Source organism: Zeus faber (genome assembly GCF_960531495.2).
Source record: "Zeus faber genome assembly, chromosome: 4".
Classification (NCBI taxonomy): Eukaryota; Metazoa; Chordata; class Actinopteri; order Zeiformes; family Zeidae; genus Zeus; species Zeus faber.
Window position 1 is genome coordinate 12,848,377 of NC_137191.1, and position 24,326 is coordinate 12,872,702.

The 24,326-nt window shown below is 45.4% G+C and overlaps 1 protein-coding gene across 1 annotated transcript; it reads right to left on the minus strand.

The window, feature by feature from the left end:
• Positions 1-1,300: 1,300 nt before the first annotated feature.
• On the minus strand, positions 1,301-21,783 carry b3gntl1 (UDP-GlcNAc:betaGal beta-1,3-N-acetylglucosaminyltransferase-like 1; the record flags this gene model as incomplete). Its single annotated transcript, XM_079999411.1, has 12 exons — positions 1,301-1,381; positions 2,418-2,492; positions 5,138-5,206; positions 5,292-5,427; positions 7,266-7,390; positions 8,050-8,145; positions 10,949-11,044; positions 18,633-18,698; positions 20,000-20,064; positions 20,668-20,767; positions 20,982-21,098; positions 21,685-21,783. The coding sequence occupies 12 exons, from the start codon at positions 21,781-21,783 to the stop codon at positions 1,301-1,303; spliced, it is 1,125 nt and encodes a 374-aa protein (XP_079855537.1).
• Between the last annotated feature and the right edge of the window lie 2,543 nt (positions 21,784-24,326).

A 24,326-nucleotide genomic window follows, 5' to 3' on the forward strand; every position in this document is an offset into this window, starting at 1 on the left:
ACGTGGAAGCTCTTGAAGGACCCCTGGGAAGGTCCCCGGACCTCACGTTGAGAACCAATGCTGTGGGTCATACAGCATCCCTCTCCGTCTTTCACTCCTGTTGCCGTTCCCCTGCAAAGCTCTGTGGTCAGTGTTACGGTAAGAAAGACCAGCGCTCCGACCCCACAAACACTGATGAGGGGGAGGGTTTGTTGACATTCGTGAAGCAAAGTGCCATTCTGTGTGGTGAAATAAACCATGTTTGTACGTGTGTTTACGCGACAGAGCCCTAAAATGACATCGCCGCTCACTCCGGGTTTCATCGGCGGCTCGCAGTCGGTAAATGGACCGTTTTTGCATAATGTTTTGTTTGTGAGTTTTGTCCCAAATGTTGTTTACGACTCTTACCGTACAGCACCGGTAAAGCCCGCAAGGCACACAGTACGAGGATTATAGCAAATTCACGAAATCTCCCCCTCACAGATCGCCAACCGCAGTGCGGCGTTGCGTGCCGTCCGGTCCGGTCCTTGCGAAACTCCGGTTCCGCCTCGTGAAAATGACACAAAGTTTTTATTCCTTACATACGTGATAAAAACATCGTTCTTATTCTTGATGATTCTTGGGAGTGCCGTGAGCGGGGATAAGGCCTGGTCCGCTCGGCACATTTCAAATATCTGACCACCTCCTCTCCTCATTCAATCTTAGATTTTCTCCTGGCCTCGCCCGTCATCCTTCCGTTCTGTTCCGTCCATTCATGTCTTTCTTGAGTGTCCTGAGCACTATTCAGGTTTCTGAGTGTGTGTGTGTGTGTGTGTGTGTGTGTGTGTGTGTGTGTGTGTGTGTGTGAGAAAAAAGTCCACTTTAGTCCACAAGTCACCACACCGGCCTATGTGCTTTCAAATAAAAAACAAGTTTAGTGGTGGAGGAGTGGAACCTGAGCTTCCACCGCTCACGTTTCCTGGTGAGGGTCGGGGAGAAAGGGGCGTTTTCAAACCTCTGCGCAGAGCCACGGTGTTTGTAGGGAGCTGGGATCGGCGTCTCACCGTGACGATCCCTAAATTTCCTCCAGATGAACACAGTAGCAGGAGCCCCGTGGTTGAAAAACAAAACAAAAAAACCCCCCCAAAAAACAGGGCCGGAGCCTCCTCTGCAGCTCAACCGCGTCCTTCAATCCGCTCGAGTGCATGTGCAGCTCCACTCCTCGCAGATTAAGGGATGAACGGGTGATACCGGCAGCGCGGAGGAGAGTTTGAAGGTAATCCACGACCCCCACCCCCACCCTTCCCCGCATTCCTCTGTTAAGAGTTACACTGCGTTGCCATCAGTTGAAATGATAGTAGTCCACTCCTTCTCTCAGCTGCAAAGACCGAAGGTTTTCTTCCAAAACGCCTCCCGTCATGTCCTGAATCACGGAAAAGAACATTGAAACAAGAGGGAAAACGCAGATTACACACTCCATCACTTTCACACAAAAACAAAACCGATCCGGTGGCTCGGTATATTGTGGCGTTCTCATAGGGTGGCTGGCTCGGTCCTCCGCTTCCTCCCGGCGATCGAGGTCACTTCCTGCTCCTACGGTTTTCTGTGTGCGGCGCCACGGGCACAGAAGTGGTTTCACCGGGAATCGGCCTGGGCTCTGGCCGTCTTTAACACTGATCGACGCAAAGTTTCTGTCGGTTGAGTGCGTTTTAATCCTCGACACCTGGTTGGATTTCAGCAGAGCTTATATGATTGGAGCCAGGTGTGTGTGTGTGTGTGTGTGTGTGTGTGTGTGTGTGTGTGTGTGTGTGTGTGTGTGTGTGTGTGTGTGTGTGTGTGTGTGTCATAGAAAGAGACTGATTGTGTCCAGGTCTCCATGCAGCTGATATCTGCTCCCAATTCCCTAAATTGGCCAATTGGAGCCTGGATGCGATGTCTAAACGCCGCTGGGTGATAGCCAATTGGCCGTCTGTCTGGACAGCTCTCTGTCTCTCTGAGTGGGTGTTTTTTTTTTTTTGTAATGTCTGCAAGTTTCTGTTCTGCGTATATGAATAAAGTCTATAAATATCTATCTGTCTGTCTGTCTGTCTGTCTATCTAGGTTTTCAGACAAGGATTTGAGAGTTAATGTGCAGCAAATGAACAATGGCAAAACCATTAGAAGTTGTACAGTCATCATGTGGTCAAAGATCAGGCTGCTGTCTCTGCCCATTTCCTGCTCCACGTCCCTCTGTGTCTGTGAGTGTCTGTGTGTGTGTGTGTGTGTGTATCTATCCTGTGTCAGGCACACGCCCTCATGCCTCATTATATCATTATATGAAATTACAGACCTGAGGGACAGAGGGTGGCATAAACACACACACACACACACACACACACACACACACACACACACACACACACACACACACACACACACACACACACACACACACACACACACACACACACTTTATTTACCAGTTTCACACATATGATGAAGGGCGGCGAAGCCTCTCTGTAGTGGAGAACTGGAATCTTGGGCTTCGGTCTTTCCTGTGGACGTACGGTCGGATGGTCGGACGCGCACGCACGCGTGCGCACACACACACACACACACACACACACACACACACACACACACACACACAAATATTTGAATCAGAAGCCCCTTTCCCACATGGAATGAAAGCTGTAAATCCACTGGCAATGTTCCATAATGCCGTAATGCGGGAAAAGGAGCCAGTTTTTATGTTCCGTAAGTTCCCCACTCACGACTTTGTATAATTTCCGGCCTGTGAATGGTAGCGTGTGCGAATGAAGGTGCTTACATTGCCGGGACAAGCACGTAAAGTAGGGGTGGAGTCAAATCAGACGACTGGCATAATTTTTCAAAAATTATTTGTTTTCGGGAAGAAAAAAAACAAACAAAAAAAACAAACAATTAAAAAAACGGACGCTCAGAGCCGAACCGTAGCACAAGGCTGCAAAGACTTTAAACCGAAATACGTCCAGTCTCTGCAGAGACAGGTCTTTAAATTCTTGAATGTTGTTATTTTTCCAATTAAAAAAATGCCATTCAATTACATTCAAATTGATTGCACTCTTTGCAACAACATTTTTACGCCGTTTTATCTCGTTTTCTCTATGGAACAGGCTCTCATGGCCGCGCCACCGGGTCCGTCTGGGTGGGGCGGGGAGACAGGAAGCGAAGTGAGAGCCAGGAAAAAAACCAAACCCATTCCGATTGTACGTCTGTTGCCGACAGATTGTCCAAACGATTGCATCTACACTGGACATAAAGTGGCAACCCTAAACCATTACATACTGTATCCCCAACAGTCATCTAAGACACCGTACGGAACTTTTCTGTAAAGCGTGTGAATGACCACCTACTGCCTTTGCCGGGTATTTTTTATCCAGCAATGTTACGGATTCCGTGTGGGAAAGGGGCTCGAGAGAGAGAGACGCAGCATTTTGGGAAGGAAGCTTGATGGAGGTGCGGGGTCACAGCAACAGAACACAGCTTGCAGCCGTTGATATCTCAGTCTGTGCTTGTTCACTCTCGTATTTTCAGGAATCGACCTGAGCGATGGCATCGGATTCTTTAACATTGACCCAGTATTGAGAGAAGAGCTTTGGCCGACTGATTCTGGTCGACTCCCAAGTGATGGGAAAATAAGGTTTGGATGAAAAAATTTCCAAAGTTTCCCTCTAAAGGGGACCTAATACGGAAAACTCGCTTTTTCAGTGCGTGTGCATGCATTTGGGTCTGTGATGGGCCAACTAACACACAAACTGTGGAAAAAAGACAACCAGTCAGTTGTTGTCTGTAAACATGTCCTAAAACATGGTCTGGTGTACATCACAAGGGCTTCATTCTAATTTGAACCGCCTCCATCTGACTAACTCCACCTGCGGACGGATCGCGACCGGACCCGCTACCACCGAGAGCTAAGCACTGCTCTGTTGGCTGCACAGACCAGCACAAATCTTTTACAAGAAAGAGGAATTAATACCAACTGTCCGTGACGAAACTGCACACGATGGAAATGTAAGTGTTAGGTAGATAAACTGTGGGCTGCGGCGCGCATGTCCTCTGCGTGTTTCCCCAAACAAAACCAATAAAAAAAGTGTGTTCTTATTGTAGATGTATTTATTTTATTTTATTTTCCGACGTTTACATGAAACATGCGGTGCCCGGTTCGTCGCGGCGCAGTGTCTGTGTCTCCCACAAGCTTGAAGCACGGCAACGAAGGTCAGAACAAACTCTTAAACGAGGCCTTGCAGATCTAATATCTGTGAAGATTCAACAGCTGGATTTCTTATTTCTCGCCTCAAATTTGCTCAAAAAGAGATTTTAGTGGAATGATGAAGGTGGAACAAGCAAAAGTTTACAGATAAACGCTACGGGACGCTGAGTAAAGCTCAAACCCCTTTGGCTCACAGAACTAGGGGCCTGGCTGCTCGTTTAGATTTAAAGCTACACACACAGAAACAGCCCGTTTTTGGAAACAGAATGGTATAGAAGGATGTTAGGATGACTCGGATGCATAATCTGTGGTCTGTGGTATTTTCAGCAAAAAAAAAATCTAAAACACGTTTTTGGGGACCTCACATACCTATATGAACCTGTTGAAAAGGAACATTATACATAAATACATTATTTATTTACATAGTATTTATTTATTATACATACTTTATTTATACAAATAGCCTATCCCATATGCATAACTCAATTCCCTTATATTTTGTACCCCCACTTTGTATTGTCTTTTTGAGTCTTATTTTATTTTTATTTTATTTATATTCTATTCTATTCTATTCTATTCGCTAGCTGCATTATGTTTTAGGAATCAGTTTGTTTCAGTTAGTTAGCTAGATAGGAATTAGGATAGCTATTATGTTCAGTTTAGTAACTATTGTGCATAATCTCCGGGTGCATTGCAAAGACATTTCACTGCATATATGTATGAACGTATGTACAGTATATGTATGTGACAAATAAACCTCTTGAATCTTGAATCATTATAGGTCCCCTTTAAAGCTGCAGATGCATAATGAGCCCATCGAGAACAGGAAGGTATCGAGGCATTCTAAAAAGGGTTACATCCTCGGAAACCTTTATCAAGTTGTTGAAAAGGAGTATAATATGGGAGCTTGAAGACAATCACAAGTTATGACATTGTAGTCGCTCCTACCTCGGAGTCTTCATAGGTGTAGAAGCCTTTTTGGATCTTGTTTTCATCCACGTCGCAAAACGCCGTGACCTGATGATGAACATGATCGGGACAGCGTCAACCAAGCGCTCGCGCCTCCTGTCGCCCGACCCAGGGTACTTCCTGTGCGCCGTACCTTTTCCCGGTTGCCGTGGCTCAGGCCGCGGTAGAGCTTGCGTCCCTGCTTCCCGGCGTTCCAGATGGTGAAGCTAGGCCACCGGCTGAGGAGCCTCTCCTGCAAGAAGTCCACGCGTAGCCTCCAGATGGTTTCTCTGGGAAATGCGAGCGGTATCGGTGTTAATTTTTGTTTCCGAAAAACAAGACACATGGAAACCGAGTGGATTTTTGCCACTGGATTGGATTTTTTTTGTGGATCAAGCCAAGAAACAATTCTGAAAGCAAAGGGTCCGGAAGCAAGTCTTACATTTGGCCTCATACAGTTATGCCAGCGTTTACATACTATATACTGTAGATCTTATGAAACTGAGGATCAAACCACCTAACACATGATCAAATATCATCACATACACAACTGGAGATGATGGACCAGATACACACATATGTCCGAGCGCCCAAATACAGGTGTGTGTGTTTCTGAGGAAGAGAGAAGACATTACGTTTGCATCGATGCAGAGAGTGGAGAGGCTGCGGGTTGAAATAGGCTTTCCCAAAATAGAAGGATGATTGATAAGAACAGGGAGAAAGGGAGAGGAAGGTGGTGAGTGAAGGAGTGAGCCGGCGGAGGCAGACGTAGTAAGGAAGGAAGGATGGGGAGGGAGGTGTGAGGGAGGGGAAGGAAGGACGATTACTACTTCAGTGTATTTAAAGACACTGTGTGTGTGTGTGTGTGTGACCTGATAACGGCGCCCCTCAGCCACAACAACATCAATACGCGTGGACGCATGCACGAGCGGTGACCTCCCGAGGTGAGACGTGGTAGGAATGCCGCACGAACGCACCCGCGTGCGCACACACACGCACACACACACACACACACACACACACACACACACACACACACACACACACACACACACACACACACACACACACACACACACACACACACACACACACACACACACACACACACCCTTGCTTCAAATCCCAAAACAACTCCAACACTCCCACCCAGGGGCATTTCTAGGATGGAAAGACATCAGTGGCTTAGCCCAATGGGAGCTCTGGGTGGTGGGTGGGGTGTGGGGTGGGGTCAGGGAGTGACTGAGACAGTGTACCCGTTATGCACAGTGCCTTTTGTCTTTTGTTTCCTTCAATAAGGAAAGTGAGTAAATTGGACCATGGGGCACGGGGACACGCAGCGGAGATCGCGGGCACAAATTGCGCCCCGATTGGTTGCCTCGCGGCTCGCGCTCGGGATGGAGCCCTAGGCGGCAGCCTATCTCTCCTCTAGGAAGCGCCGGCCCTGAGCAAATGCCAAAATTCCCTGTAACCGGTGCTCTGTCTGTCTGTCTGTCTGTCTGTCTGTCTGTCTGTCTGTCTGTCTCTCTGTCTCTCTCTGTCTCTCTCTCTCTCCCTCTCTCCCTCCCTCCCTCTCTCCCTCTCTCTCTCCCTCGTGCTCCCACAAAATGCGAGCGTGCTAAGCAGCGTGAAGTAGATAAAAAATAAATTTTAGATCCAGGGCTATTTTAGATGCCCCTGTTCACACACACACACACACACACACACACACACACACACACACACACACACACACACACACACACACACACACACACACACACACACACACACACACACACACACACACACACACACAAAGTTGACTTTTCCCAACTTTCCCTCCTGAACAGAACATCCAAGATTTAAGTCAGGCTGAAGAGCAAGTTCATAAGCTGGGAAAGTGACTGAGGTACCTTCCTAAAATGTGAGGAATGTGAGGCTATGTATGTTCTGTATGTGTGAAAATGAGAGAAAGAAAGAAAGGAACATTTGTAAAGAATGTCTGTCAGCAGCTGGGAGAACGTGGAAAATGAGCTGTCTGTGTGTGTGTGTGTGTCTGTGTGTGTGTGTGTCTGTGTGTGTGTGTGTGTGTCTGTGTGTGTGTGTGTGTGTGTGTGTCAGTGTGTGTACAGGTAGGACATCTTACTCCAGCACAGAGTGTGTGGCGGCGTCCTGGTGGTAGCGATAGACCAGCAGGCACTGGTCCACCCGGGCCACGCCCCCTCCCTGACGAAGACTCTGGTAGAAGAAGAGCAGGTCCTCAGGGACCCCCTGGAGAGGGTTAGGATTAGATCAAGGAGGAGTGAAGGACGTATGGAGGGAGTAACAAATGCATGACTGAGTCTAAACAAAACATGAATATTTCATCATCTAGCAATTAATAAAGTACCCTTGGACCAAATGGAACGTACTATAAGAACATATGAAAACTGAGAACATCATTGAATGACAAAACGGATCAATGGACAAATTAATGAAAAGAGTCAGGGTCACGGTTAGGGCTGTGGTTCTCAACGTGGGGTGTGTGGACCCCGCAGGAGCCCTTCAAGAGGTTCCCAGGGGTCCCCAGCACAGTCACTACACGTCACAATTATAATGTATTTACAAGACATTAGCACCGTTACAGAATGTACAATAATGAATGTTTTTCATCATAGTTTCATTGGCATCTCTCTAACTATAGTATAGAGAGGATGTTTGGCAATATCTGACAATAAAAGTTCTCCTAGGATTGGGGTGCCAGAGACTAATTCTTATCAAATTGGATCCCTGGCCTGGCCTGATATAAACAAGGTGGAGAATCATTGGATTAAGAGATTACATAAAACTAGAAAGCAGTAGGAGGGGAGATGAAAGTCAGAGGGAGAAAATTTAAACTTAGATATCTGGCTTTTAAGAGACGGGTGGTGAATGGTGGAGAAGATTCGCACCTTCCCTCCCTCGTCAAAAGGGCCGACCTTCTGGAACCAGTTTCTGGAGCAGAACCAAGTGGGCATGATCACTGTGGGTCCATGAGAGGTGTACGCCTATAAGACAATACAAATTATAATGAACCATAATACAATAATGCAAATAATAATATATTGAAATAAAATGTATTATATGCGCCGCAGCCACTTTTGGAATTTTGTGTTGCTATTTTGTTGTGTTTGTTGATTTAAAATGTCAAGACAGTCCGTGCAGGTATGTGGTTCTTCTTTTAAACACTTTCCGATGTCATTTCCGTCGTAGACTCAGGCGTGCAGGTGCACAAACTCATTGGCTATTGACTGTCACCGTTGCGATTTGAGGCTTTGGAAAGACTGACCGAAATCAAACATGTTGGATTTAATAAGTATGGCGACACTTTCCCCGTAACTCTCCCCGATCACTACCCCCCCGTCGCTTGGATCGTGGTCCTGGTCCAAAGACCCCATGCTTTATGCACAGAAAATAATCTTAACGAGTCTACGAGCCGTGCCCCGTCCCCACGCTGGTTTTGGTTGTTTTATTTGAAGGAACGGGGCTCGGCGATATGCACGGAGAGCCGTGTTGGCGTCTGGATGCTTCACGCATATTAAAATTGATTGAAATGTTATCCCTGTGCATTTTGTAAGCTTCTATCTGTTTTATCCTGTCATTGTAATGCACAATGGCTAACAAAAAAATTAAATAAATAAAAAAATCGACTGCTCGACTTGAAGAATCTCAGTCGACTGACGGGGTTTCCGACTGATGGTTCGACTCGTCGACTCTCAGGGGGGCCGCCCTCCTACACTAGAACGTCTCATTCGATTGGATAAGATTAGGTTGGATGGAACTTTATCGTCCCTATATGGGAATTGCAAAACTACAAAATAAGAACCGAATATTCTGATTGCAGAGTTCCTATTCGGTACATTGTTTTTTTTTTACAACATTTTTATTTTCTTGACCTTCTGATCACACTCGAGGGGAACTCATTGTTTTCCTTCCTGGCAGCGGCGTATGATTAATAGAAAACTTCACTTGCAGCCAAGAGCAACTACGCAGAGTTTACCAGACAAGACTTAATGACGCTACACTATAAATATACTGTGTGATTTAATAGCTCCACGAAGGCAGAAAGAGCAGGAGCTGTGTTAAAGGAGGACACGCAACACTTCCATCTTCCAAGAAACTTTAGTAACTTTGCTGCAGTGAGACCTGTATTCCATTCCTACTCTCTCTCCTGCGAGACTGTGGGTCCAGCTTTAAATGATGGCGTTCGTATTTGTTCAAATCTCAGGGACGTTCTGGTTCAGTCCGTTCTGAACCTCAGCACCATGTGTCGTGTGTGTGCGTGCATGCGCGTTTGTGTGTATGTGTGCGTGCGTTTGTGTGCATGTGTGTGTGTGTGTGTATATGTGCGGTCTTGTGGTTGAAGTAGGAAGCTCGCTGCATAACTAATTTACATCACAGATGAGCAAATTGAGGAAAACATCTAGATTCAGCGAGGCTGAACAGCTGGTTGAAATCTACAGTCTTTCCGTATCCAATTCCATATCCTTGCTTATATCAAAGTATTGCAAAATGTTGCTTTTGTCAGTTGCGGCCAAAAAGCACAAATAACTTACTGCTTTCTGGGAAGCGGGGAGAAATGAAGCAAATAGGAAAGAGAGCGAGAGAAGGATACATCTCAGACATCTCACGCACGCACGCACGCACGCACGCACGCACGCACGCACGCACACACACACACACACACACACACACACACACACACACACACACACACACACACACACACACACACACACACACACAAAGTAGTGAAGACAAAAGATTACCTCCACAGTCACATTGAAGTTCCTTTATCCAAAAGGAGAAAGGAAAGAATATAATTATAGATTGGGAAGGAAAGAGAGGGAGAAACGGAGTGAGAGAGAGACGGATGTCTGTCTGCTGAGTCTATGATCTCACCCTGCCTTCTGCGAAACTTAATATCATATAAATATCCTGGAATGTCTGCTAAGGAGTTATGCAGACCTGTGAGAGTATGTGTGAGAGAGAGAGAGAGAGAGTGTGCAAGAAAGATTAAGATGGAAAGACAGTAAGAAGGAGAAAGAAAGAAATATAGAGAGAAGCAGGTAACACAGGCAGGATCCAGGTCATTCTGTGGTCCTTCTGTTGCCGTGGTAACAGTGAGTGTAACGCAGGAGACACAACAGCTCAGATTGTGAGATGCAGATAAACAGAAATATTTTAAATGGTTGTTGCATGAAGTTATGAAGGGGCTTTTCTTTTTTTTTTGGTGGGAGAATTTTTCTTTTAAAATCTTTTCTTTTTTTTTTTCCATGATGGGGACGTGGGTACCTGAACAAAACATTAAATCTTTGTCTAAAACATGTCTTACATATCTAAAATTAGAAATATGGCTAAAGCTCTTCTGTGGATAAGTAAGGAGAGGTTTAACCTCCAGTGTATATTCTGCTACAGTATGACCATAGTATACATTTGGTGAGTCTATCCTCTATTAATATTATTATTATCATTATAACAGTCTATTATCATATTACAAATGAACAGGGTTAGGTTTCCAGTTGTAACAGCAGCACTTTCCACTCTCTGCTTCCTCTGGTGCAACTGTGGGGAGAGGTCACGCTGTGCCCCCCCGGCCTCAGCCCGTTTCCGTTAAAAACAGAGGGCCACAGGTACATATCCTGTTTCTATCTGACCTGAGTGCTGCCTGGAGTGCGACCCTCACACACACGCACACACACACACAGACACACACACACACACACACACACACACACACACACACACACACACACGTGCACACGCACACGCACACACACACATACACACACACAGGACCCCTGTGTTTACCTGTGTGACGAGCTGTTCCTGAGTGATTGAGTTGATCCAGCGCGTGTAGCGCTCGGTAGATCCCTCCGGAAGACGCCTCACACCACAGCCAACCAGCTACCAGGAAAACACACAAACACACACACACACACACACACACACACACACACACACACACACACACACACACACACACACACACACACAATAATTATGGATATATAGATGCACTGGGACAACTCTATCCATGGCGGATTCGGATATAAGAGTTGACACGGACGGCTTGGAACGGTTTGTTGTTCTATATAAAGTCCGAATGGTGGTGCAGCAGATACATGGTGACAATAAGTGATGAATGGATGAATTCAACGGATTATTGAATGGTATCTGTTAAAAACAAACAGAAATATATAGAATCATTAAACTATACAGAAACAACCGATCAGGCTCTTCACGACCTACAATGCAAACCTTTTTTTTGAGCTCATATCAACAATAAAGCCTTTAAACAGAAATGTAACAGGTTAAATAATCTTTTAATATCAATAAACTTTAATACATTACAAACGCCTTCAACACACCATTGAAGCAGCTGCACTGTTATGAATTTGTGGATTCCTAAGGGGCATTCCTACGTACCTGAGCTGCCTTTAAAGGTGCCTGACTGAAACAACGCAAATACAACAGGGAAAATAACGGGCAATTCGGCACAGCCACCCCCAGAATGAATGAGCTATTAAGTAAACACAATGAATTCCCTATGATACTACGCAAGTCCCTTAGACTGTATGATCATTTGGGATGGCCGGCAACTGGACAAGACGAGCCACAGTCGCAAGTAAGTCTTGTCCCCAACTCTGACCTCGGCCGATGGACTGCGACCATCAGCGCTGCCGTTCAACTTGACAACCTTCCCGATGGGCCAATGGGGACGTGGCAGCTGTGGATCGATGATCATCGCCCATAGCTTTTGGACGAGGCTATGGGTGTAGTATAGGGGATGATCCCGCCAAGGGGATCGTATTGGCTCACTAGTACTTTATACACATGCCGCATGGTGGGGACTTGGCTGTTCAAAGGTTTGGAGTTGTAGCCAAGTTGGTCGGTTGGGAAGTGCCACCGTAAGCCCAAAGCAGGCTCCTGAGGGTCTGTGCGCTTCTCAGCTAGCCGTAGTTCAGTGCTCTCCGGTCTAGCAGTGCAAGGCAGGTGGGAGACGACTGAGGGGTAGTTACTAGTCATCCACTGCAGGATCTCAAATCCTCTGGGTGCTAGATACTGTCTTGTCCACCAGGAGCTTGGCAGCCTCGGGTGTCCGAAGATTCCGAAGACAGTTGTCCTTAGAGAACGACTGCTCCAGGGACTGCAGGATGTCTCCATTACCATCCACATCGTGCCTGACATGCTTCTGCAAGGCGAAGATTGCATAGCATGGACTTTTGGTCGCACCAAATGGCAAGCCCTGCCACTGGTACATGTCAGGCTGCTCCTCTTGCTGTAGGTTTCTCCAAACAAACCTTACTAAAGGTCAGTCTTCGGGTAGGAGGCGCACCTGATGGAACACGGCCCTAATGTCTCCACTGACAACAACCGCGTGCTGTCAGAACTGCAGGAGGATCCTGATGAGTGATGATCCCAGGGTTGGACCCGGTAGGAGTTGTTTGTTGAGAGAGCAATTGAAAACCAGGGGATCTGGATGAGGTGATGGGGAATAAACCATGTCTCGCCGGACAGACCCGCCTCCGCCTCGTCTGGTATGAGTTTGACAACACAGCCTCCGTCCATGAGCCTCTAGCGTGGCTGAGGCGAACTTTGTCGTTTGTCAATTTCTCGTGCCGAGAGCACCCCCTGTCAGGATTGGTCCAAATGCTGTAGCGTCATGGCAGCGGATGGACTTCAACCTGCCTTTCCGGGTCGCCCAATATCCTCCTTTTCCCGGGGCAATAAGCTTGTTTTTTCGGGAGCCGCAAAATTCGGAGCATGTTTCATATATTGGGGATCTCCTCAGTATAACCCGGTAAACAAGGCTGAATCTGAGAAAGTGTGTGGTTTTTTTTTTTTTACCTCCAGATAGTGAGTGGTGTGCCGTGCACACTGCGCCTCCTGCACCGGTCCCCATGTCTGTTTTCAATTTTTTTTCGTTAGTTTCTTCTTGTATGAGACGAACATTTTAAACCCAACTAAAGGATGTTCTGCCTTGAATTAGGACAGTGGATTTCGTAATGGAAAGAGAGTGATCTCTGGTCCACTGTGTGTCCTGTGTCGCAAGTTTATTTTCGATTTTATATCATATTTTTGAGGAGCATAGCACCCAGACGCAACTTTTCATTCAAAATTCAAAGGAGAGTGTTTTTGTTTGGTTTTAGATATAAAAGCCTGCCTCTATTATAAGGCTGCTTCCAATAAAAGCCTGGTACCCTCTGCAGTAGAAATAAATAAAAGCCCCGCTCACTGTTTGAGAAAATACGGGTACTGTCAATAAATGACATTGTGTGACGCGTTACGCGCAATTTTGATTTCACTATATATTTTTTTCTTTATTTTTTTCATCTTCCTAATAAAGCCACTGCCAACCCTCTCGCTGTCGAGTTCTAAATGGGAATTCTGCTGGCGATGCTCAGGGAGATGTTATCCGGTGGTTCTTATTAGGCTTGGGAAGATTTATGATTCAATCGTCAACGATCAGATTGACATTGATGATTAAATTTTTTTTATCCGCTGTCGAGTAACCACTTGTGATTGGATCTCACTTCCCCGCTCAATATAAAATGTTGTGATAATATAGAAATATATATAATTATATATCATTTTCACCTCCAGACAGTGGTGTTGACGCTGTTCACGTGCGCCAGTTCCCCACTCCCGTGCCTGTGTTTTTATTTCAGATCTATATATTTTCATTTGTTTCCAACATGTGTGAAACAAACATTTTTTGAACACAACTGCGTAAAGGGACTGTCACGCTCCATCCCAAAAAAAAACCATACGTCCCCACTGCCCTGTGCTGTGGACGTCTCCCCGTTGCTTTGGGACTTAAATTTAGCAAAAATTGGATGTTTTTGTGTAAAGACTTTACTTAACGTAATAATAAATAAATTAATGTAAGTAATAAATCCTGCACTTCTGTAACAGGGAGGATTATTATTATTAAGACAAATTAACCTGGAGGAAAACTAAAGCGAGCACTGGTATTTCATTAAACTATCGCCCCATGCCTGATGGAACACTTCAGGCTTGCACTCCATTTACGCTCAAGTTCCTTACAGGATTGCTTAAGTGCTCGGGTCTCATCTGTGAACCAGGCGTTGGTTTCTTCACATGTGATTATGTTCTTAGTGGTGCCACTGTCTAAAGCATTACTGAGGGCCGCATTCAATTCGTTTGGGAGGTTATCAGTGGGACCTTCTTAAAATGGAAAGGAAGCAACAGCTGTGGGTAATTGGTCAGAAAGTGCAGTAGTAGTTAAGGCGCTAGTGATACGGCTGCTATAGCTCTGGTTCGAACTCGGAACGCTGGCAGTGAATTAAGATTTCAAATTTTATAAAATAGACATAGTGGTCAGACATAGTGGTATCGGGGTGAACCACTACGTTAGAGGTATCAATGCCCCAGATTAGTACAAGGTCGATAGTGTTAGCATTATTATGGGTCGGTTCATGTATTAGCTGCATAAGCCCAAACGTATCAATTATTGTCTGGAACGCCCTGCTAAGGGGTTTAGACGGGGAAAACGGGGGGGGGGGGCCTGATACAATGCACTGTTTGCTAGTGTTCAAAATACTGTTTATGAGTCAGAAACTATCAGATGAGTTTATCCAATTGCTTGTTGAGGTCATTGATGCACCACAAAAGTGGGGACAGATCGGAAACTAAGCAGCTGTGGGATGTTAATGTTCTCGACGTGTGCACCTGGGTGGCAATGAGTGTGGCACCTGCTGATCTGGAAATTACTGACATGGATGAACTAACGACAAGCACGGGGGAACGGCCAGCACGGCTGTCCTCAACAGCCGCCTCCGTGGACGTCCCAGGGTGCACACCGGCAGAGGAGTGAGGCGGAGGTCCCGCATGATGCTCGGCCACCAGGTAAGAGCGGGCCGCAGCGGCACCGTGCCCCCCTTGGTGATGTACAGACCGATGGACAGATCGCCCAGGCACGGTCACAGAGAGGAGGAGGAGGAGGCTGGCGGCGATGGAGAGTGTCGCGGTGCACTCGATGACAGGGGGGATTGCGATCCTCAACGGACAGAGCGCCCAGGTGTGATCAGAGAAGAGGTTGGCGGCGGTGGGGGGCGCCGCAGTGCACTCAATAGCACGGAGGACTGTGATCCTCCACCCAGAGGGGGGGGGGGACTCCTGCACATCCAGGGCACTGATTGTGGGCAAGGATAGTAAAGGATGTAGCGGAGATGGTGGACAGCCCAAAACTTCCAGTGCTTGGAATGTTTCCCAGCTGGAGGGCTTCAGGAGTGTGCGACTGGGGGCTACGGTTTCCCTGGGCTTTCTGTTCTTCACCAGGACCCACGGCTTTGGGATGAAGGGGGTAGAGCAGGAATGAGTCTTGGGTTTAGCTTCAAGACTGGGCCAGATCTTCCTGCAGGGACAGGAAGCCATCAGAGGGAATCGGAGCACCACCGGTGGAGATTCAGTCGGACCATGGGAGAGTGGTATTATGATCCAGTCTCGAAACTGAAATTCCAGGAGGGAGGGGTGGAATGACAACTCCGCTGCCGCAACCAGTGGAGCTCAGGACATAGGGGCGTTTAGCCTGGACCACAGCAACAGTAGAGAAGCCCTGGATTAACTCATCCTCCTTGCTAAGTCACTAGTCCGACAACTTCTTTCTTGAACTGTGAGAGGGTAGGATGGAAATCTCCACACACAGCCATGGTAGATTTGTTGCCGGGGCCACCGGCTAGCTTAGCTACCAGGCTAAAAACAAACATAGCGATGTATTGTAATGGGATTTGAAATGATACACGGATATTCCTCTCCATTCATGCGCCAACGTCACGAATTTCAACGCGCTTCGCATCGCGCAGGTCAAACTGGCCAAAATAAGCGGGTCCACCCGGGTGTCCTGTTCACATCAGAACGGATCAGAGGTGCAGCCGATTAAAACCCGGGTCTAATGCCGGGTCATTTCACCCGGGACTGAGACCTGGGTTTTTCCTTTCCCACTGATGACAAATGCCGGATGTTAGCGGGATGTTACCGGGTTTTTGGTGCTGTGGGAACGGGGTATTAGGGAAGCTAAAAGCCAGGGCACTCTCTCACTCTCACTGGGACTGGAGATGTTTCATTGAATGACGCTGTACAGATTGTAGATATGGATCTGGAGATTTTGTTTTTTGTTCATCACAATAAAAAGTTATTTAGTGATTGATGAATTGTTGAATAAAGTCACATCTGTGCTGTTTACTTTATAGAGTTGAGGTGTTTTCATGTGGATGTGGGCCATCAAATAGCGCTGTGCCATTCTCAAGGACAGTCTCTGAGGCGCCGCTTTAACCTTGAGCCAGTCAGACAGGGTCTCGAAGGTTGTACGGGTTTAGGCTGTCAGTGTTGAGACGACCTTGAGCCTGTAGATGCTCCACGAAGCCGTCCCTAGAATTCTTAGGGAGCTTACTCAGGAGCCAATCAAAGTGATCGGTCGACATCCCTTCCATCCGGTTGGGCCCGTTCAGAGAGGTCAGCATTCCCACAAGAAGGTTAACGCAAAAGGGCGAATCTCTGGAACGCTTTGGAATCTCCGGCCTTAATGTCAGGGGGGTTCAGTATGGAGTCAATTTTGTTGACTCCATACCGCGCAAGTTGATGGGGTTGCCCGTATTGCCGTTGTAGGGCCTGCATGGCAGAGGTGTAAGGCTGTGGATAATGCCTACATAATTAGGCTATCAGCCGGGCTTCATCCAGGATCAGGTGCTCCGTAAGTACATGGTACTTATAATGCTCAGAAAGCTCTGTACGAGGTCTGAGTCGGTGGTCCAACACCATCTTCAAATCTGTAAACTCCCCCTCACTATCATGAACCAGGTAAGGCAGTTTGGGTACTGGAACTGGCTGCACAAGGGACTGGGAGGAATATGGGGTCTGTACAGGTCACTTAATGCCATAGGAATTAAATGGTTGGATGGTAACTCGGCTGAGAGGGTGGAGGCTGATACAGTGGCTGCGCAGGAGTGACCAGGGGAGGCTGATACGTCGTCTGTGAGGACAGAGCGGGTGTGTACGCCATTGGTGAGGCCGCCCAGATAGCTGGTTGTTGCATTGACTGAGGCACGCCAACTTGTTGGTTCACTGTCCGGAGAGGAGCCGCAGTAGGTGATGTATGCGCGGGGTAGAGTGCCGCAGAAGTTTGAGGCTGATATGCAGGCTGGTATGCAGGCTGTGCAGGCGTAGCCGGAACACATTGATGGAAGGCTGGTACGGCTGAGACGGAGGCTGGTACGGCTGAGACGGAGGCTGGTACAGCCGAGGCACGGGCTGGTACGGCTGAGACGGCTGGTACCCCCGTGCTGCTGACGGGTGTTGCTCGACATAATTGACTGCTTGCACTGGCTGGTTTTTGATTTCTATTTCCCTATTGTGTCGGGGAAAAAGTCTGAGTTTCCCGTTGGGTTTGAGTCCTGCCATGTTTAAGGGTTTAGGCTGGTTTTAAATTGACCTCTGGGACTTTATTGTGTATTTCACCTGTTTTTAGCTTTTTATTTCTGTTTTTATCCTCATTTGCTTTTATATAATGCATTTTTCGTCTCATGTAAAGCACTTTGAATTGCACCTATGTATGAAATGTGCTATACTATGAGTTGGCCTTGCCGTGAGAATGGAGACGCTAAAAGTCTAAAGACACATTTAGACACACTAGTAGACTGAATTTACCACAAGAATAGCCCCTCGCCAGAGAAGGACGGGGTGTTTGTGCAAGGCAGCAAGCCTGCTGTCTCTGGACTGCTTCTCTTACCTCCCACACACCACCTTTCACCTCTGACCTGGCAGGTCACAGAAAAGCCTCCACACCGGATAGCCTTTCTGTTTTCCGTGCCAAACACATGCACACTCAGGCACGCGAGTTCCAAGATAAGAGCTGTGAATACTTTGTCTTTCGCACAGAACAGAAACACTGTGCTGCTCAGCACGATGATTCACGCCAACATTGGCCTGCATGCACAAAGTAGTGTTAAAGTAGTGTTTTTTAAAAATGTATTTTCTTGGGAGCCACTTTTCAAAAATGACAAACCTTCGCAACACAATTAATAATTGGCCTTATATTGTACACTTAATATTGTCGTTTTTTAAAACCAACAGTTTTGAAGACGTGAGACATTTTAATAGGTTCAAGTGTGAGAATTTCGTTGGTGGATTGGCCGTAGAGCTCTCATGAGGCTTGAAGGTTTAGTGTGAACAGAAATATAATTTCAAAAAACTAATTCTGTAATTTTATTTGGCGACCCAATTAAAATCTCCTGTGACCCACCCGTGGGCCATGAAAAACACTTATATACAGATCCATGCTCACACACAGGAAACCGACAGGAGGAGAACAGCCGCAATGATCAAAAGAGGAATAGCACAGTGGAATGTGGGGAGGCGGGCTTAAATAGTGAAGAAAAGTGAGGGAACGGAGAAAGGGGGAAAAAAGGGGGAAGGAGGGATGAAGAGGGAGCACAACGGAATGAGAGAAAGGAGCAATGGAGGGAAAACCTACTGAGTTTGGATGGAGGAGGGCGGCCTCGTACTGCAGACGAACTCTCTGCGGCATCATCACATCATCCTGAAACAAAACACACATTGCACATGTGCTTTATGCACATGACTCATTTCCCTGACGTTTAAACTAAGACTAGGCGCCTCGTCTAAAAGTCATAAAAGGTATTTTGTATAGATTTGCATATATTAACAAAAAAATTGTATATATTCGAAAAAATGATTGTGTATATTATAAAATATATTGCGTATATTATAACTGCCATTTAAAACAGTTAATCACTCTTCAATAACCAAATCGTATTTCAATGCCGCTGCCAGGCATAGTTTACCATATTTTGGCCATATCGCATGCGCTCAAGCTCCACCTCCTTGATGGACTGGAGCCAGTGTTTTTAACAAATGTTTGCATCAACTAACCCAATATACAGAGTGCTCTTGGACCCGCGTGCGTTCACCGTTTTGGTTCTTTGTCGTAGTTCTATATAAAGGTTTTGGCCCAACGCGCCCAATGCGAGTGGGTACTGCTCCCCGCTCAACTGCTACCGTTTCACAAAATCCATTCTTTGCGTCCCCATGCAAAGACATTTATGTGCATCTTTGCAGAACCATGTTTCAGCCTTTAATGGTCTCTAATGCCTTTAATGGCAGACAATAGGACTATGAACTATAACTATTAACATGTCTTACACAAAACAAATATACCTGAACAAGAATATTGGCTCCAAAAGACCATCAGTCATGTACTATTACAGGCCTCTCAAACACTAGACTGTTGAAGTCTGTCAGTGTGTATGCGTGTGACATACTGGAGCGTGTTTAATTTCAGAATCAGAATTACTTTATTTTGCAAAGTATATTTGCACATACAAGGAAAGTGACTTGGATAGGTTGGTGCATAAGAGAGAAAAAGAGGAAACAATTAACAAAATATTCAACAAAGAATTAAACCAAATATTAATCAACAAATATTTACACACTAAGTTATTAAGAACTGTAAATTATGTAGGCTGTGAAAGGCTAAGAGGCAATGACAGGGCTGGAGGCTATGAAATGGGTATGAACACTATAATTGGAATAAATATAATAGAGATTTGCCTGTGTTGTGTATGTATTTACATTTGTATTGCACATGTATTTACAAGGGAGGTAGCAGTTGTTAGTGGTGCAGGATCATCAGTACATTGTTGTGTGTGTGTGTGTGTGTGTGTGTGTGTGTGTGTGTGTGTGTGTGTGTGTGTGTGTGTCTGTGTTTTTCCCTAGCCAGGTGTCTTTTATAATATATTCTGTGACTGTGTCAAAAGCTAACTGGAGCATAGCAAATCCCCAGGCACGCATGCATGCACACACACGCACATTAAAACTTACCGCATCCTGAAAGCAGAGGTAGTGTCCAGAACTCTGAGATATTGCTTTGTTTTTAGCATAACCCACTGAAAGACAGAATAATCACGAGTAGTTGTGAGGTGGAGGGAGAAAGATTTGATTCAATGTTTTTCTTGCTTGAAATCTATGGGCTGGTGTTTATTGCTAGAGCATGTTGATTGTTTGTCTTGGATTCGGGGATATTTTCTAATTACAGCACACACAGTACAACCCTACAGTGTACACACAGCTTGTGGTCTTCTTAATAAAGGGACAATTTTGAAAATCTCTATCCACAATACACAGCTGTAGTCCCCATTGTGGACTTTTCTGTTGTTAATCTTTTTTTCCCAATTTTATTACACAGTTGCACTAAATTCTCAGTTTAATGAATAGTTTTATTTTATTAGAGTAACCACAAAATAAATAACTAGTGAATAAATAAACAAATACATACACAGACATGTTATTCATCCCTGGAGGGAACATCTATATCTAGTGCAATTGCAAAATAAAGTTTATGCAATAAGTGATATAAAAATACCAAAGGATGTGTGTGTATATGTGTGTGTGGGTGGAAATCTTAATTTGATATGTTTGTACACTGGAAACTTTTAAGGAGTCTGAATTTGTATATTTAAAGAAGTAAGAGAGGTTATTAACCTACTGACCTCCTCTTGGCTGTGCAGAGCTATGGCCAGAGATCACCACTGAGAGGCCCCTCCCTTCCAGTTTCTCCTTCCAGCCCTCCAAAATCTGTCTTGAGCCATCCTAAAAGGGTCACAACACACAGACATGCAAACGCGCGCGCGCACACACACACACACACACACACACGCACGCACATGCTCACACACACACACACACACACACACACACACACACACACACACACACACACACACACACTCAAGCCTAAGTGCTTGGACACATGAATTACTCACACACACTTGAACTATGTACACTTACACACACAAATACTCACAGTACTAGAGTCGTCAAAGATCGACAGCTCCATCGAGCCGCTAAAGTCTTGGTGTATTACCCCCTGCAGACACTCATCCAGCCAGCCAGAAGCATTATATACTGGAATGATGATGGACTACGAATAGAGGAAAATCAAAACCAGTTCATGTACATGTACATGTGATGTGCTTGCATTATTTGTTATTACATGGCTCACGTTACTGAATATTGATTATTATTGCCGTTATTGGCCCATCAGAATCTGCAGATTCTGAATAATCCATGTAATTGTATTGTTTTATTTAGTAAGTAGGCCGAGGCGTGCAATGTAATTCTATTGTAATTATATTGCATTAATTATTACGACCTGACAAGGGACTGCGGATGAAAATTAAGTCAACACTGGTACACTGAATCAAATGGCAACATGTATGTTTAATATTGTGCGTATATTGCACCGTCACCCTATATACACTACGTTCCCTGAGGGCAGGTTTGCTAGAATGCAGACAACAATAGTAGCGATGAGCGAAAATTATATAACACTTGGCGTGGAAGAAAAACAATCTGTAAACGACGAGAAGATTGAAGGCGCTTCTTTATTTTATATATTTTATCAATTTAGCGGGGGGGGGGACAAGTGCTACTTATTGTGAGGTCATCTGTTTTCTTTCGCATTTCTTCGGCCACTTTTGTTTTTCACCGTCAGGGCGATCACCCACCACGCACGGGGCGGTCCTCTCTGCGTCCTCCGCCCCGCGGTCCTGCAGGCGGAGGTGCTTCGGTCCTCGGCCAGCTCCGGCCTCTTGCCCAACGTCCATCCGAACCGGAGGACAGTTCGACCCGCCTACACGTGGCTGTCCGGCGCATTGCAGTCATTCACGTTCGCGTGGAAACGGTGAACGCCCAAAAGTACTTTCATCGTAGCGATTAACAACACATACACGGACACTGGAGGTGTTTTGATTAACTGTTGCGCGTAACGTTACGCATTTTAGGGCGAACAAACGTCGCAGAACGCGACACCTCGGCTCTCCTCGCCTCGTGGATAGCAGCTTCCGCAAAATGTGACGTTTACAATCTCTGATTGGCTTATAAGAAACACGGACGAGCATCTCATTGGTTTCAGTTTTCTGTCAATCAATTCAAACGGTCACCCGCCCACCACGATTAGCCAATAGTGCCCGTATGTTTATACGCGCTCATACTGCGCGTCTCTGTGTTTAATATAAATACATTTACTTTTTATACTGTAAAAAGAGTGAACAAGGAATTTATGAGGGTGTTTTTTTAAATCAATATCTTGATGAAAATACAAGATGATTTTTATATAGAAGACTTCAATATGTGACGTGGATTAATGGGCATTTTGGATAGAAATAGAGCCAATTTTCTCCTTGTGTAAGAATTGGCCCCACAAGACTGTGAAGGAGCCCAGTCAGTTATTCCCAACAATAAAATTGGATCACAGTACAAACTAAAACTCGATCTGGAACTCAATATGTTGAAATCCTGGAGTTCCAGGCCGAGGTTGTGTCCCTCCAGTGTGGGGTGAGTCCACTCTCCACATGGATGATGGTTTAGTCTGGTCTCCGTCCAGCTCCCTGTAGACCTGCAGCTATCCAATAACTATGCAGGCACTTTTGCAACATATTTCATTTGTTCCAAACTCACAATTTCTCACAACTCACAGATTCACAGGTTCACAGATGTCTGCACATTCAACTTAAACTTTGAAGTTTTTTGTGGAAAAATAATTTCCATGGAACTATGTGTGACTGGGGGGCAGCTGGCTCAGGAGGTAGAGCAGGTTGTCTAGTAATCAGAGGATTGAAAGTTCAATACCCGGCTCCTCCTGGTAGCCTGCTGATATGTCCTTGAGCAAGACACATAACCCCTTAACTGCTCCCCGGACACCACTATATAGCAGCCCACTGCTCCTGTATACGTCGGTACTAGGATGGTAAAATGCAGAGAAATACACAGTACTTGACAATTAGTTGAATCTAATAAGAACTTAATTTGATACAAAGTTAATAGAAAGGGATGCTTTGATTGTTTTTGTCTCTGTTACACAATTGTGTTGCATCTTTATTTTGTTTTCAGTTTAAAAAATGCTATACCATTTTATCATCACCAACTAAGGCCCAGATTCTTGACCCTCACCAGGCTCTTGAGGTCATAACTGTGGCTCTCTACTGCCCTCTAGTGGTTGAAAAGGGACGAACAACCTTGGGGGTTCTTAAGAACCTTACACACTTACACAATTTTCTCATCAGCACTTCTATCTAAATATGTTTGGAGAAACTCCAATATTTATCTGCTAGAATATAAGTGAGACGTCAAACATTGATTTGAATTTATAATTTTCACATAGATGTGTGAGAAGGTCAGTTTGAAATAATTGTTCCAAATTGCTGAGTTTGTAGTTTTGATATTGTTTGTAATTGAAAAATAGAATAGTACATTAGTACAACAAATGATTGGGGGCTGGACCCCTAATAGTTATAATAATAATAATAATAATAATAATAATAATAATAATAAATATAGCTGCAGGCAGCAATACACAGAGTCCAGTAACGACACCAATTACAATTTTCTGAGCTCCAATGGACCGTAGCATCAGTTCGTGCTGTTGCTCCCCTTTGCATGAACATTACTCCTAAAACGATAAAAAATTTCCTTTGAGCGCAGCGTTAGCTGATGTAATGACGCAGTGACGCGAGTTTTCCGAGTCCTGGTCACACGCAGAATTACTAATACAAGGATCCACTTGTTGCCTGTTATTACTTGATCCTTAAAATGAGAAGGTGTCTGTCTACTGCCTGTAGTCCACAGAGTCCTGTCTCACGGTGTCTCTGTGGCAGGAAATCACTCCGTGTGGAAGTTCCCAACAACACAGTTCCATTCAAATGGATTAAACATGTTTCACTAACATTTCATCAACTTTTTAAACTTTCGGGACAAAAATAAAACAGACACGATTCAGACTCGTTGCCCTGGAGCTGCAAGCGAACTCCAGACACAGCGACACAGACATGGAATATGTTTTGCACTGTTTTCGAATCCTACAGTTTGTATGTGACGACTGGCTCGAATGCTGCAAAATAAGGAGGTACACGCCACCGAGTTGGATGCAAACAGAGTGTGTTTATATTTACAAAAAGGGCAAAAGAGGTCAAATATGAAACGAAAAGCCCCGCCAACTCCAGGCAGGTAAGGCCATACACGCACACCCACACACACACACGCACACAGTTTGCAACCTCTACAGAGCGATGGAGTCTACACCATGTAGTGGTGTTCGTAGCCACAACCTGCATTTTGGCAGGTTGTGCAAATGTTGTCCATATAGCAAATT